Here is a 15206-nt window from a genome sequence, read left to right on the forward strand (position 1 = left end):
TTGTCTATGAAACAAGTTACCGTGCTAATTTCGTTGCTGTTTTGTCACCCACATTTGACTCATCTATTTAAAATCATAACAAACAAATGTCTTGGTGAGCTGGATATTAAAAAAAAGACTTCAATTTTGTCGAATTAGTCAAAGCAAACGTGGCGGTAATGAGTATTTTGGTATTCGACAAAAATGCTTTTAGAGGTGTTTACAGGCGTTTATGGCCAGTTTCTAAAAATGTTGCCTTTTCAAATCTAAATTAAATTACGTAACCACTATATGTTGGGTTTTCGCCTGGAGCCACGTACATTGTAATATATTTTTTTTTCCATCTATCGGAAATGCAAAAGACCTCTAAACAGTTTGACGCCGTAATCTCGTTAAGGAAGAAGAAATTTTCCCGGTGATATCTGCCTAAGACACGGAACATTAAAAAGTGGACATATCGAGTAAGCTTACAAACGGGCGAACAGAAGTGAAGAGTTTTGAGTTAAAGCCTGACAAGAACTTTGACAAGAACTTTGACCAGAGGAAAAGCATTTGGTTTCCACATTGTCTTCGATACTTTCTACCATCATTTGGATAGGTACGTTGAAAAGGTAGGTTAGAGAAGAACTTCAAATTCAACTATATAATGGACCGATTCATGCGCAATTCGAATGTATTGTTGGAAAAAGAATTAGAGTAGCGGAGTGGAAAGATTAATTTGGAATAATAAGGAGGTTTGGCATTTAAATCTCTTGAATATGGAAAATCATCATGTTTCTGCGACAGACCAAGCCTACATAAAATTTAGTTTCAACATTTCATTTATTTTACTCCTTTATATATCTACATTTGAGGTGATAATTACAGAACTGTTGTACTATTGTCTAATTTGATTTCCATTCCTTTCGATTTGGAGTGTAATTTCAAAATAGCTCAGAAAACCAATTAGCGAACAGTTTGAGGCTTTTCCTTCCATTTTCACTAAACCTAAAGTTGTCAACAGCGGTAGTAATTATATATAATGCAAATACTTTAAAGTGAAGCTGATGGGAAAATCGCTGGCTCGCCAAACATATTAATGTAAAGCGAATCGCGCTGAATTAACTCTTTTTGGTTTTATTTTCGAACCTCCATATCTTATCTCTTTTTTCACGATGTAGGTCTTTATTTTACGGTGAAATGACCAAGTTTCATATGCGTGCAAATCTTTAATTTATTTTATTTTATCTGTTTCCGCACATTTGTTCACGTCGATTTACTTTTTGTTCACTTTTCTATTTTAAGAAGCAGCTAATGCAGGGGCAAAAACAGAAATTAAATACAGTTCCGGACGTCAGACATAAAGTATATGAATAATCACGGCCTACCTGGTGTTGCACGTGTGTAATTGCAAATGTGGTATTGTGCAAATAAAGGAAAATAAAGTAAAAAGCACTACAGACTTTTGTTCCACACCATTATGCGTGTACCTGTAGTAGGGTCATATGTGGTAACAATAGACAAGTTTAACTATTTCATATTATTGTCGTTCGTCGTGGTTTAACTTCCTTGCATGCGTGTACTATTTAACCATCCATTTCATCTACGAAAACAATAGACTTTGAAGTAAAGTATTATTATTATTATTAAATACGTTTGTTGGAAACGCCTCGTTTTTTCTAGCCATATTAAGTCAGACAAAAATAAATAATCGAAAACAATGGTGAACATCGCTGGAGGAAAAAATGTAAATGCAATTGTCAAGATCTAGAATGTCCTTAGTCCGTTACACTTTTAACGCACAATCTATACATCGACTTTCAACATCTATAAACGTTACTCCTTACCTGAACAATAGATCAACGGACCTGTAACATTTCATCGACGTTTAGAAGTATTAAAAAACTTGAAAACTGTCAAAAAAATCCGTTTTTACTTAGCAAAGGCCAATCGTATGGTTGGCACTATTTGATGGTTCTCAAGGATATTGCCTTTGAAGAACATCTTGAGTGTTTTTGGTTGGAAGTGGTGTTTACTTGAAAGACAAAAAAATCCACATTAAGTGGCAACGTTGCTAAGATACTGTGACATAAGAAGGCTGCTATTTAATTTAGAAGAATAACACAGTCTGTATGTTTCACAGCCAGGCAGGTGGTTCTATTTTAAGACGATGTAAGCATTGTATGCTAGAATAAGCTGGAATGTAAAGCTTTAATATCCTCAGACTTACCGATTGATCCATGTTTTACACCCATTGACAAATTGAAATAGAACTACCCTCTCCAATACCCCATCATCAAAAGGCACAAAACGGTCATCTTCTCCGGAAGTGAGGTTAAAGTCGGCTCTTTTTGATATTTGGTGAGGCATTGGATTTGCAATTTTCGTTAATAATTAAATAACATGATAATTGAGGAAGAATAGGTTGGACAAAGCAGTAATAAAACGGCTTCATATATTCAAAACGAACATCCGCGGCATTTAATTTTTATAAAAAAAGCTCACAGTGTTTAGTATTAAGAATGGTGTCCCTTTTATAGTAGTCTTGTGTGAGGATACGAGTCACTGAACCTTTTTCTGTTGTTGTCCTCGCTTTAGTAAAAACAAAAACGAAGACAAAAAGTAAACAAATCCTAGCCGCGCCGCCTTGCATCAACAACAAAACGTCTCTTTGCGTCGACATCTCGCGCAAAGACTACACGAAATGTTAAACGCTTTAAGGGACGGACCATTATTTTTTTGGAGGGGGGGGGGGGGGAGATGAAAAATAATGAAAAAATTGTTTGCAGGGCCTGGAAAGACAAAATAAATTGTTTGCAAACACGATATGTATAACAAAAAATAGTAAGAATTTCGAAAAAAAATGTTTGCAGAGGTGCGTAAACTAAAAAAAAAAAAGTTTGCAGAGGAAGATTTTTCATCCCCCCCCCCCCCTCCCAAGAAAATAATGGTCCGTCCCTAAAGGTAAATACTTTCAGCCTGCATGTTTTCTGCCGGATATTTGGCTACAAAAATTCAAATATATTTCATGATGTTTTTCTTATTATTTTTGGCTCTTGTCTTTTTAATCTTACCTGCTAAAGAAATGTAAATTGATGGTGAGACTATTTTTAAGTACTTCACCTGTGTAAACAACGTCGGCATTTTCTCTATATACTGAATGGTCAAAAAATATACATATGAAAGCAGATAGTGGGAACACAAAAGTATTGGTTGCGTGTCTCCGCCAAAAAGGATTTAGCAAATAATACTTGCTGTACGATCGCTTGTAGTTAATTTTCTGACTACAAACATAGTATAATGCACGAAGGGAAATAAAAATTATATTATATAAGTCAGATAATATTTTTTAAGGGAAAAAGTGCGAAATCCGTTAGTAAACTAATAATATTTTCTTCTGGAATTGAAAGATAATTTGGTCAGGTCTTTATAGCTTAGCACAGAGTCTGTTGTTATGAAAAAAAAAAAAAGAAAAATAAATAAGACTTGGAAGAATAGAGTTTTTGAAAGTTTGAAATTTAGTCTCTGTATACCTAGGAGAATTCGAAGACCTCTAGTCTTATCTGTGTTTTACCAAGAAAGAAGCAGTTAACGTTGTTGTATCTTCTCCTTGTCAACCGCAACTCATTGCATTTAATTTTTTCAGCATAAATTCGTTGCAATCAAATCCTGTGTTAAACTGTTTCGCTGAGAGATTTAACGAACATTAATGTGAACGAAGCGAGATGAGACGAAAACAAATAAATTCGATAATCGACTGGCGTAAGTAATAAAACAGGTTACGATTTCCTCATTCTCTCAAGAGGCCTCTGCTGTATTCGGTGCAATCTCCCTTCTATGATCTGATCGGGACTCTATGCGAAGAAGACAGGTTTGCTGACGGCCAAGATGAATGGAACAAGTCATGAATGGAAAGATACTCTCCTTTTTTCTCCTTAACGCGTAAGAGTGGAATAGTTTTAAATCTTAATTTACCCGAGTGTTCAAAATTTCTCTTAAACTTTTATACGTTTATGTGGTTAATTTTAATAACTTTGTTGAAAAAAAAAATGTGGGTATGAGTCAGTGGAGCAGTATTGAAGGCAAAAAGAAAGAGTTTACTAATTAAACGCAGTTTCGTTCGAATCATCTTCAGTAAAACAGATAAATACTGGACAAAAGTCATGATACACCTGTGACTTTGAAACCGCTTACCCTAAAAACCCCTTATAATTAAAAGGATTACGCTATGGATACCGCAATAACCTAGGATTAAGTACATGATTTCTGATAACAATGACCATAGCAAAAACTATTCAATGCTTACCATTTAGTCCTTATGACATAATGGCTGAATTATGACGCCATTTGTTGAGTTAATTGGCTGAAACCGTCTTTCATCAAAATTTCCATCAAGTCTGAATGTATAACCGCTTTCTATTGTACAAAGAAAATTTCAACCATGCTTTCGGAACTTATTTATCAAAGAAAAGAGAGTAACATGTATATCCTTTATTAGGGATAAATTTGCCTAATCGGTACGCACCATCTTGGTTCCGCTATCTTCAGTGAATTCCTTGACCTAATTTCTCCTTCTACAGTGAAGTACACAAATTCAGTCAGCAAGCAAAAATATTGATCAAAGCCAAATCTTCCACTTTCTAATTTTAGTTTCCAAAGCCGGTTGCTATGGAAACTTCAGAGGACGCAAGTGCGAGACAATAAAAATGGTTCCAGTCAAAATTTTGATAGGACAACAAATCTGGTGGTTTTAATCTATTTCGAAACCACACGTGTTCACGGTAAGAGCGGGTGGACCCAATCCCCCCCCCCCCCCCTCCACCCTCCAAACATAATACAGGGTTAACCTATTTTCAGCTGAGTAAAGAAAATAGTCTTTCCGGTTCCCCCACTTTCAATCGAAACTTTATAGCAGAAGAATTAAATGTGCGCTCAGTTCATCCTTTTTTTATGAATGTGATATTTAAAAGGTGGAAATCAACATTTGCAATGTGCATGTAACTCTACAGGGAGTTGAGTGGTTTTTCTGGCTCGTGCTTGGTTACGAGTCGGCGTGCAGTAATCAACCAATCATATACATTATATGGATCCCTATAAAGATGCATGGGATGTTTTTGTTCTGATCTCAGACGTGTCTGTTATTCCAAATGAATCGAGCACGCGAAGACAGACACCTATTTACTTAGAGTAAAGAATGACATGTATAGACTGCACTAACAGCGGATATGCATTTGACAAACACATTTTGTTTTATTTTATTTTATTATTACAATTTTTGGCGGAGTGCCATATTGCCATTATACCCTATTGTGTTGACGTGTTTGAAGAAGAGGAAAAGTGATACCTTGGTTTAAAATTACTTACAAGTTTGATTTGACTTGGTAATTAAATTTACTTAAAATCGGCTACATATACTCAACTGAAAATAAATGTTGCCAAAATATTTCAAACTGTAAAAAAAATGTTTAATTGATTTGGAAATCTACATATTTGTTTCTAGATCGAATCTCTGCTCCACATATTTATTTCTAGAATGAATCTGTACGTCATATGTCGTGATTTAATCTCTGTGCGGGGGTGTTTATAAGAGTTTGTTTGGAAGAAAAATGAACTCTTTCTATGCGTTGTCTTTCACCGTGCGTCAAAATTGTTTTCCAGGTCTATAAGCCTTTTATACGATGGATATATTATTTTTTCAAGGCGACACTGAGCTAATTAAGTGTTGACAATAAGCAATATCTCGGCGCTCGTTGATGGTTGACAGAAGAATCCACATCCTTCCTGAAACCCGAGAAATAAAACACTTAGACAAAAACGTTTTCTTTGGCGTTTGGTTCGATTTAAACCAAATTAACCACACTAGTATAAACCACTGAGAAGCAACATTCGACCATTACCAACCTTATACTGATAAAAGATAAAAAAAAAATATAAGATTTATTTTTTAACTTACAATTACCAAATATGGTTGTTGGACAGATTAAAAATATTTTTTCACTGATATGACATACAAAAAATGAAGTGTTTGTTCATTAAAGTGGGCGACGTGTTGAAAAGACAAAGTTATCATTTTTGCTGCCAACAACATGTCATAAAATTTGAATTTCAATCCACCACAATCGTTTTATTTTGTAATGCCTTAAAACGCTCAAACAAACTTTTTTCTTTGCGAAGAAAATGTAATACATAGACACATTTCAGCGAAGAAGGAGCTTGTCGATGTAAAGTAAGTTTTGTATTTGGAATTTTTACTTCAAAGTAATTTTTCGAATGATTTCATTTGAGTAAATTTAACTAACAAACGCTTAGACCAGACGAGAGCAAAGTATGAAAATATGCTCTTTTTTAATCATTTTGTCAAATTGTTTTAAAATTCAATTCCAAGAAGTATATCGCTTTTTGAGCCTTTTTTTTCCTTAGTGCAATAACCACGTTCAAAAAGCGTTATTTCTACGAAAGAAAATATTATGCTATTTTTTGTATAAATTTAACCCCGGCTGTAGTGATTAATTACTAAGCTCCCTTCATCTTTTCATAACACGTCCATGCACACTGCTTATGGGATTAAAGAAGGTAATCATATCAGTTTAACAGTTAAGCATGGAACCCGGCATTAAAATTCTATCTTTGAAGAACACTAAGCCGATGGAGCTTTGTTAATTCAAAAATGGGATAAAAATGGTTATCGATCGAATGCGCACAGCCCTCCGACAGTTCATTTTTTTCGGGTTAATACATTTCCAACAATGATATAAACTTGTTCTAATACCCAACTAGTATTCAGCCTAAAATTAAAAAAGAAAAACATGTACACATGGAAGGAAGCTGGAAATTTCAGTCCTACAGCCCATTAGTTAATTTACGCTAGGAAGGAAGCTGAAAATTTCAGTCCAACAGCCCACTAGTAAATGTTTTTATAAGTACCGCAGGTACTGTATAAGTGCGTTTTAACAGCACCTTAACTCACTATGCAAGAGAGACATATTAAAGTTACCAGAAAATTCTACCATTTAAGCACATTGCCTCGAGGACTTTATTAAAATGCAAATGTAATTAAAAAAAGGCGCAAGTTATTATGCTTTATCATATACGTTTACACACTAAGGGGTCGATAAAGGAAACGAGATGTAAATAAAAACAGCTGGCTTCAAATGAGAGACGCGGCAAGCATCGTTCAAGAAAATAATACACTCAGGTTCTTCACGAACGAACCTTTTGTGCCAATTATAAGAAGTGCTAAAGAGATGAAAATTGGTGTAACAGAAGACTGTTTCGGTTTGTATTGGTCGATAGTTGCTGCTGAAAAATGTTTCTCTTTTCAAAGAAATCCTTTACTTGAATTTCAGCATACTTCTCACAACGGTGGTGATACATAAACAAGAACTTTAAGAAGGTTGCAGAGTCGCAAAAACATAAAAACGTTTACATGAAGTGGACCGCATGCCAAACTCAAACATATCGTAAGTCCTTTCTTGTTGTTGTATTTTTGAAGAATAATTTTACCTTTGGGACGGTATAATTTACCTTTTTCATTAGCGGCACATCAATGAGCAGTTTTACAACAAACGGATGTGTGTAAAACTTTCAAAAATAATAAAAATGACCCAAAATTAATTATCGACGAAAAATGACGAAAATTACTTTTATTAGGCAAATTTAGTTCGCATTAGATTAGAAAGAAATCGATGTTCTATCCTCCAATCTACTGAACGAATCCTTCTCTACACACTAAATTTCTCGAAGAAGAAAAGTTCATAAAGTGCATGATCGTCGCCTTTAAAGATAACACATGCAGATAATTTTGGCCATACACGATTCTTTAGACATATAATCATGCATAGACAGACGCAATATATTGTATCGCCATGGAGAGAAAACCCGAGTTCCATAGTTTTTGCTCTGGTTTAATTTGTGCTATTAAACTTAGCGAGAGCACATATAAATATTATTATTTTCCCAAAAGTGTATGCTAACTTGAGTTTTTGTCGATGATAAATTCTAAGACTTATTTAAGGTTAAACGCATCTAAGAAACCATTAATATTCGTAAGAATACCCAGTAGAGTCCAATTCGCCCTTTTAATCGTACAGATGATTAACGGATTTATTACACGATCAAGTGATTATCGCTTCACGGGAGTCCAATTTGCTAGTCACAAGTATGAGTACCAACAGAATAGGACGCACGAGGTCCTGTTACTAATTAATCATAATCAGGTATTACAGGAAGACTGAATAACAAGTTGACTGCGTAAATATTTCATTCAACACTATGGCAGTTCATTGGAAGTCATGCCATTACCAAATTAATGTAAATTTTTAATGAGTTCCAATCAAATATGAAGCAATTGCAACACTCGTACATAATAATATTTTTCCACTTTAGAGTCCTAAACTGCACTTTGTAGAAAACACTACTTTCACAAACTGCAGTTATTGAATCTTGCCAGTAGCTTCATTTCTTCTGCAATCACTTCTCAGCGTGGCATTGCAACCTCTTTTAATGGGTTTAGGAGCAACCGGTTAGGTCTTAAAGCATAAAAAAATAGAGGGCCAAAAGTTTATTTGTGTGGTGCACTGTTTTGTTCCACCCTATATAAATAAATATCTTTACTTAACTTCATACATTGAAACGGGCCCTCTAAACTACCTATGTAAGTAGAAATTGTCATCGCGCTTCTGTCAACAGCTCATTGTTGCTGCCGAAGGGAATATAGTATGCTAAGTGATGTAACGTGGTACTGTTTAACTGCAATTAAAAGACAACTTTAGACGACGATATAAAGACTATTTTGCCCACTTTTCTACACATTCGTTATAAAGGTCGAACACACTCTCCAAGTTCCAAGTTTCCAAGTTTCAGGGTCCCACTGTCATTCCAAGGAACAGTGTGGATAGTGCCTAATGTAGTTCATTTTTCTTTCACAGCACTGCCAGAATGTCAAGTTCCGAGAACATCCCACTTACCAAAACAGAGTCCATAGCGTTAAGCACAGCCTTTGGCTTGGTTGCCCTCACTATTATCGCGGGAAACTCTGTGACCATTGCTGCTTTTACCAAAACAAGGCTTATCCGCAGACCAACCCACTACTTTCTGATCTCTCTCGCCGTGGCTGACCTGATGGTCGGAGCTTTAGCAATGCCGCTTTACATCTTCCATTTTGTGGACTCGAGTCTTTGGAGTGGAAGTCAGGTTATTCAAGCTCTCTACTACAGCTTTGATATTGTCTCTGGCATGGCTTCAGTTTTCACTTTGGCAGTCGTCTCTGTAGAAAGGCTTTACGCTGTGGGATGGCCATGGAAATATCGCCATTACACACCACTGAAATGCTACATAGTTGCTGTGGCAGCCACGTGGTTCTTAGCTCTGGCGATATGCTGCCTCTACCTTGGTCTTCGTTTTCAGTTGATCTCCGGCGTGGTTCATATTGTAACAGTAATTTCCCTGTCAGTTTCTCTAACAGTTGCCTGTTCGGCTTACAGTGCTTTGTGGCTTCGAATAAAGTATCGACAGAGGCGTCGCAGGGGGGTTGAAAAAGACAAAAAGCTAGCCATTACGTTGTTTGTGGTCACCAGTATCTTCATCTTGACATGGATGCCTTTTGAGGTCATCATCATAATTGTTCATTTCTGCAAACAATGCAGTTATCCTCCGAATAGGCTTGTCTATGTCATAAAACTCCTTCAGTACAGCAACTCCTTTGTGAATACACTTGTGTATTCATTTAGAATGCAGGAATTTCGCCGAGCAATCGTTAGTTTTGTCCGTAGCGGCTCTTTGAGTCCTAAGAGGAACATCCAAGTCAGAAATGCCCCAGGTGTCACATTGACTTCAGTCTCTAATCTGGTAAACACGTGCTCAGCTGTGAATCTGAACCTTATTTACACTGGCAACCAGCTGAAAACTTTGAATGGCACATCGGGACACAGACGGTTGGCCAAAAGAAGAACTGATTTGTTTTCAATGCACAAAAAGGGAAAGTATTCCCCAAGGGACGTTAAAGTCAATGAAAGCGTTTGAAAGACAGGGACTGGTCAATTATTGTGAACTAATTTTTATACAGTTTCAGTCCAAACCTGGGAATACGAAAATCTCTGTTTGCCATTTATTTCGAAGTTAATGTACATTATTATACATTGTAGTCACTAGCTGTCTTCTCATTGGCTAAGAGCCTACAGCTAATTCTGGAAATCCGCGCAACCCCGCTCAACCTACAGATTAATGAATAATCTGCTAGCAGATTATCCACTAATCTGTAAGTTGCGCGCGCAATGCATGACGCAATGTGTCAGTAATCTGGCGGCGAAGGAAATTCATAGTTCGTCGATTCACTCCTTTAAACGAGAAATAGTTTGACCAAAGTTCAAAAATTGCTGGACAATAAAGTCTCGGAAAACACAAAATGACTAACAAAAATTGGGAAGGTTTAGGACGACCAGCCGGAATTAGCACAAGTTTTGAAATAGGTTGAAATCGTTTGTCATTACTTCCTTTTTCCAGAAAAACTATGTATAATAAAACAATTATTAGATTCGGTTCATGTGATATTCGGAATAATCAAGGTCAAGGTAAGGGTTATCAGCCGAAGCCGAAGGCAAAAAACGACTGATTCCCGTTTACATACTCTGTTGTTAACACCAGGTAATGTTTGAGAGAATTATGAATACAATTATGTTATCTTCTTTTTTTAAGTAAGCGTCAAATTTTGAATTCTTTCAAGCTTTCTTCCACGTTGGTATCCGGCCCTTTCCTTTTTCTTTATTATGTTACATATTTTTTTTATAACGTTTCCTATTAAAAATGAGGCTTTTTTTTGTCGGAGCTCTCATTAGAAGTGAAGAACTATAAAATTACAATTTTCTTTCAGTATTCATTTTCACCCAAAGTTTATAACCGTTAGCAATCGTTTTTTATTCACATGACCTTATTAAACTTATGAAAGTCTCATATTTTGAAGGACACTGGTGAGATTACGACCAATATATCTATTAAATATTGGATGACAGCTTTCCTTTGAAAGTACAATATGTCATTTTGTCAGGCGACCAATGCTTGGAGTTGTTCCAGCATGTCAACATGATATTGTCACTCGAGATATGCTGATTCAGTACATAACAGGAAAGAAACACTTTTGCCACTTTCAAATTTGGCTTTAAAATCTTCTCACAACAAGACTAAATGTTCAGTAAAAAAAAGCGTAGAGTCGAAGATTTGCCTAAAAGGCTTGAATCCCTTCGGTAGCAAAATTGTAAACTTCCGTAACTCCTTTGGCGGCAAACACTTAACAACGACATCAAAGGAATATAATAAAGTGTTTATCTTTCAAAGTAATTGTGTCAAATGTCAGTAAAACTCGAAAACGTTGGATATTTTTGGATGCACCCTATGTTAGGCGAGGATGGCGTTGCAAAAGACATTGGAAAAGCACGTGTTTCAAAGTGTTGAGTCACCTCTTTAAGAAAATCTTAGGGTAGAGTACTTAATTTTGAGTACATGCTTGTCGCCAACGTAATTGGGAAGGATGCAATTTGCATATGTCTATTTATAAAAGTACACATTTATATAAATAATTTTTTCTCTGAAGTGTTCGATACGGAATTGTTTTATGCGGACACTTCATTCTGTGTTCTTTTAAATAATATACTTATCTAGGTTAAGCCTATCTTGATCTTAGGTCAACGGCTTCTTGAATCAATAATGTTTACTGACATATTGTGGTTAACTGAACAATTTCGGTGGCGTGCCAATATTAGTCGATTCGACGAATATAGGTGAGCGAAAACTTCTAACAAAGAAAATTGTCAAAATAATCATTTGAACAAATGGATAAGACAAAGTAATGTCAACAATCGATTTAACTAATGCCTCGTTTATTTTGATGCACCATAACCCCAACGACGGACTTTAAACTATTCCATCTTCAGCTATGTGTAAAAAGTCTGTTTATCATTCCCACCAACGCAAGCACTAAACAAAGTGTACGTCACATCTAATTTTAAGAGCAAAGAAGTTCGTTTCATTCTAGATTGTGCTTGCGGGGCAGAGGAAAACAATTGCAAACGGAAACTACGTACAATGATTTCTAAAACAAAATGTCTTTCTCTATAAAATTTAAATAAGTTATGTCTGGACGAATTCATTTCAAGTGTTAGAATAGCACTTTTGTCATGCCGTACAACGATAAAAAAAATGTCAAAAGCTTGTTTGTTACGTTCTCTAATAATTGGAAGGGTTCCGGATTATTATTATGAGTGCCTTCAATTTAAGTTTTTACCAAATTCTTATGAATAAAGATATAAAAGTTTAATGACATTTATTATAATAGAATTTTCAAGCTGTAAAAATCGGCCTTACAACTTTTGCCTTGGGCAGCAGCGAGCGATATTACACTGATAACGTGTTGGCGAACAGTATTCGTTGATATGGTTTATGTTTACATAGTTTGGAATATTCCTTTCCAGTATAAAGTAAATATGGAGTTAGATTTGTTGACATTAAAAATCAAAGAGAATTCTAGATTATAAATACGCTACTGAGACGCTTGTGTTATAAAGAGATCTTTTCTTAAACGAAATCTGCATTTACATGTGTGAGTGCGACACATTTTCTTTGTTTCGGGTAATTAATAACTTTGCTGCGAAACAGTGTTGTTAAGGGACCAATATAAATAATTGTTATCATTATATCAAAAACAACTCAAGAATCGCCTGATTGGTGATGCTTGGCATAGAAAACATTTTCCGTCATTTGTCAAAACTGTTTGCAAAAGCAACATCTTTAAAGAACAGAAAACTGTTACAAACATCGTGTCGCTTCACAACCAATATGCCAAACGGCACTCGTATAAATCTGGCGACCCACGGCCGTCTTCGGTGAGTGAGCGTTTAACCGTGTGTGGTGTACCGCGAAAGTTTGTTATAAACGTTTCACTTCCCTCGTCGATCATGGATGACACAGTTTCTTCCGTTAGCTGCCTTTATTTCACTGCTCCTATCTTCATGACATCGGCTACTCTCGTTGTCAACGTTATAACCTGTGTTTTAAATGCTTTCTTCGCCATCTGTTCCTCGATTGGCAACCTTCTGATCGTCATAGCACTTTGGAAAACCCCATCCCTTTATACGCCTGCAAACATTCTGCTAGGATGGTTTGCTTTTTGTGACTTTCTTCTGGGGTTTTTTGCCGCACCGGCATTTATAGTCTTCAAAGCGTCGGAAATAGCGAAGGATTTCCAACTTTATTGTGGATCTCGTCTTACATACGAGTTTTGTTCACAGACAGCGCTGAATGCGTCGTTCGTCGTGTTGACATTCATGTCGATTGACCGATATCTTTCCCTTCATCTTCATCTAAGATACAGGGAAGTTGTTACCAAGAAGCGTATAACGACATCTGTACTCATCGTGTGGCTTCTTTCCGTTTCAGTCAGTATATCAAGATTCTGGGTGAAGAACCAAACATTTCTCTTCATTACCAAGTCTACCAACTTCCTTTGCCTTTGTGTAATTGTTATAGTTTATTTAAAAATTCTGGTACTGGTTCGACGTCATCAGGTCCAAATAACGGAATTGACAGTATTTCAGGGTCCTACTTTTGACCGCCGAGGTTCACTTAGAAGCCTCTTCGCGGATTTCGCACGATTTAAAAAGTACGCATATACAGTGGCTTTTATAGTCGTCCTGATAGTTGCTTGCTATGTCCCAACGACTATAGTTAGCTTTTGCAAGGAATACGTTTGTACAGAAAAACAAGAACATGCCAAAATTCTTTACACCTTGATGGTAACATTTGTTTTCTTCACCACAGCGTTGCATCCACTTGTTTTTATCTGGCGAATGAGGGAAGTGACAGAAGCAATTAAGAGAATTTTTTGCAGATCATAGAAATGATCTGAGTTTACATGTTTTTATGTAATATAGAAGCCTTTGTTTTGTTATAAACTGGCATGTGTGTAGTGATCTGTAAAAACAGATTTAAAAAAAAAGAGATGAGGACAAATTGATTTAATTTGGCTCAAATAATGACGGAACGACGTCTTTATCATTGAATGATTGTAAATTGTTTTAAACACCTGAAAAAATGTAAATATTGAAACAACTAAAGTGATTATCTTTAATTAACACACTGAATAAATTAAAAAAAAAAACAAAGCTGATTTTGTAGTCCTATATTATTTGGCAAACACATAACAGTAAGATTGACTGTTTTTGTTTGGCATTGCTCCTTAAGTTTACTTTCCGGTGGGTGCCATAACTGAAAGCTGTTGTTAATTTCCTGAATTCATTGGATCGCAACATTTTGCCAGAACATGGCTGAGAAATAATTGAACAGACACTTTGACTCCACCATCAGCTTTCTTTTACCACCACAACTAACAACAATAACAACAACAATGGCATCAACGGAGCCCAGAGAGTGCTCTTCTTCGCATGGCGTTGCATAATACCGACTCCTTTTAATCCTTAAGTACCCAATACTCAGTCAAGTATTCATTTCAGAAAACACTTTGGAATTTCGCAATAATTTCTAACTTTCATTACTGACGGTGAGTAATTTGCAAAGTTATAAGCTGAAACTGCATTAATTCTGGGGAGTGATGGAGTTGAATTTGATCAAGTAAACTTGGTATGTAAGAAACTTTCCACTATTTACAATGGAGTTCGTTCAAGCGTTATGTGTAAAGCGCTTGTCAAGGTCCAGTGAACCTTGGAACCAATAAATGATTTTAATCTCGGTAGATGAGAGTTACTTGAACTTTTTTTCATTTTAGTATCGCCATTGATAGTCGTTCACGAAACTATATATCAGTACGTGACACACTTCAACAGTAATGTGTATCTAAATTTCAACATTAGTAGAGCGACTTTTTCTAAACTTCTAAAAAACATACAAACTTTCGCTATGAGCAACATCATGTTTCTTAAACGAGCACTCAACTGGACAACAGTAAGGAAGTAAAGGTACTTTGCAAGCTAATCACCTTCCTTAATTTCTTTTCTTTGAAACAATCTTTATAGTTTATGCTGTTCTAGCTTCGAAGCCTATGTATGAAATCATTCTAAATGACCGTGGAAATAAAAGTCAATGAGCAGTTTCTTTCTCCAAAGTTTGCAAAGGAAACTGATTGGCGGTTTAAGATTAAAGAAGAAAACCGAAAATATCCATTCCTGGGAGTGGAAGGACTACGCAGATGAAATAAGCGAAAAACGATAACACGACGACAGACAGGAGGACTCCGTATGGCAAGC

At 36.0% G+C, this 15206-nt stretch overlaps 3 protein-coding genes across 7 annotated transcripts in view; 2 read left to right on the forward strand and 1 right to left on the reverse strand.

The window, feature by feature from the left end:
* The window catches only part of LOC144650453 (uncharacterized), a 163867-nt gene that overhangs the window by 63134 nt on the left and 85527 nt on the right, over window positions 1-15206 (reverse strand). The window lies entirely within an intron of this gene.
* Window positions 427-10007, forward strand: LOC144650440 (adenosine receptor A1-like). 5 transcript variants are annotated; one of them, XM_078510122.1, is made up of 3 exons: window positions 427-590; window positions 7305-7418; window positions 8886-10007. In XM_078510122.1, exons 2-3 carry the CDS (start codon window positions 7399-7401, stop codon window positions 9976-9978), a joined length of 1113 nt encoding a protein of 370 aa, XP_078366248.1. In that variant the 5' UTR covers window positions 427-590; window positions 7305-7398; the 3' UTR covers window positions 9979-10007. The 5 variants fall into 5 exon arrangements, with proteins under 5 accessions (XP_078366248.1, XP_078366249.1, XP_078366247.1 ...); XM_078510121.1 differs by lacking the exon at window positions 427-590 and adding an exon at window positions 6073-6184; XM_078510120.1 differs by lacking the exon at window positions 427-590 and adding an exon at window positions 7035-7233.
* On the forward strand, window positions 12662-13841 carry LOC144650447 (uncharacterized). The gene has a single exon (XM_078510134.1). It carries the CDS (start codon window positions 12903-12905, stop codon window positions 13839-13841), a length of 939 nt encoding a protein of 312 aa, XP_078366260.1. The 5' UTR covers window positions 12662-12902.

The sequence above is a fragment of the Oculina patagonica genome, chromosome 4, assembly GCF_052425735.1.
Source record: "Oculina patagonica isolate OP01 chromosome 4, crgOcupat, whole genome shotgun sequence".
NCBI classification, from domain to species: domain Eukaryota; kingdom Metazoa; phylum Cnidaria; class Anthozoa; order Scleractinia; family Oculinidae; genus Oculina; species Oculina patagonica.

Coding starts and splice junctions, on each gene's coding strand:
- LOC144650440 (XM_078510122.1), top strand. CDS start 7,399: ATGCCAAACTCAAACATATC. Junction 7,419..8,885: donor ATGCCAAACTCAAACATATC/GTAAGTCCTTTC, acceptor TTTCTTTCACAG/CACTGCCAGAATGTCAAGTT.
- LOC144650447 (XM_078510134.1), top strand. CDS start 12,903: ATGGATGACACAGTTTCTTCCGTTAGCTGCCTTTATTTCACTGCTCCT.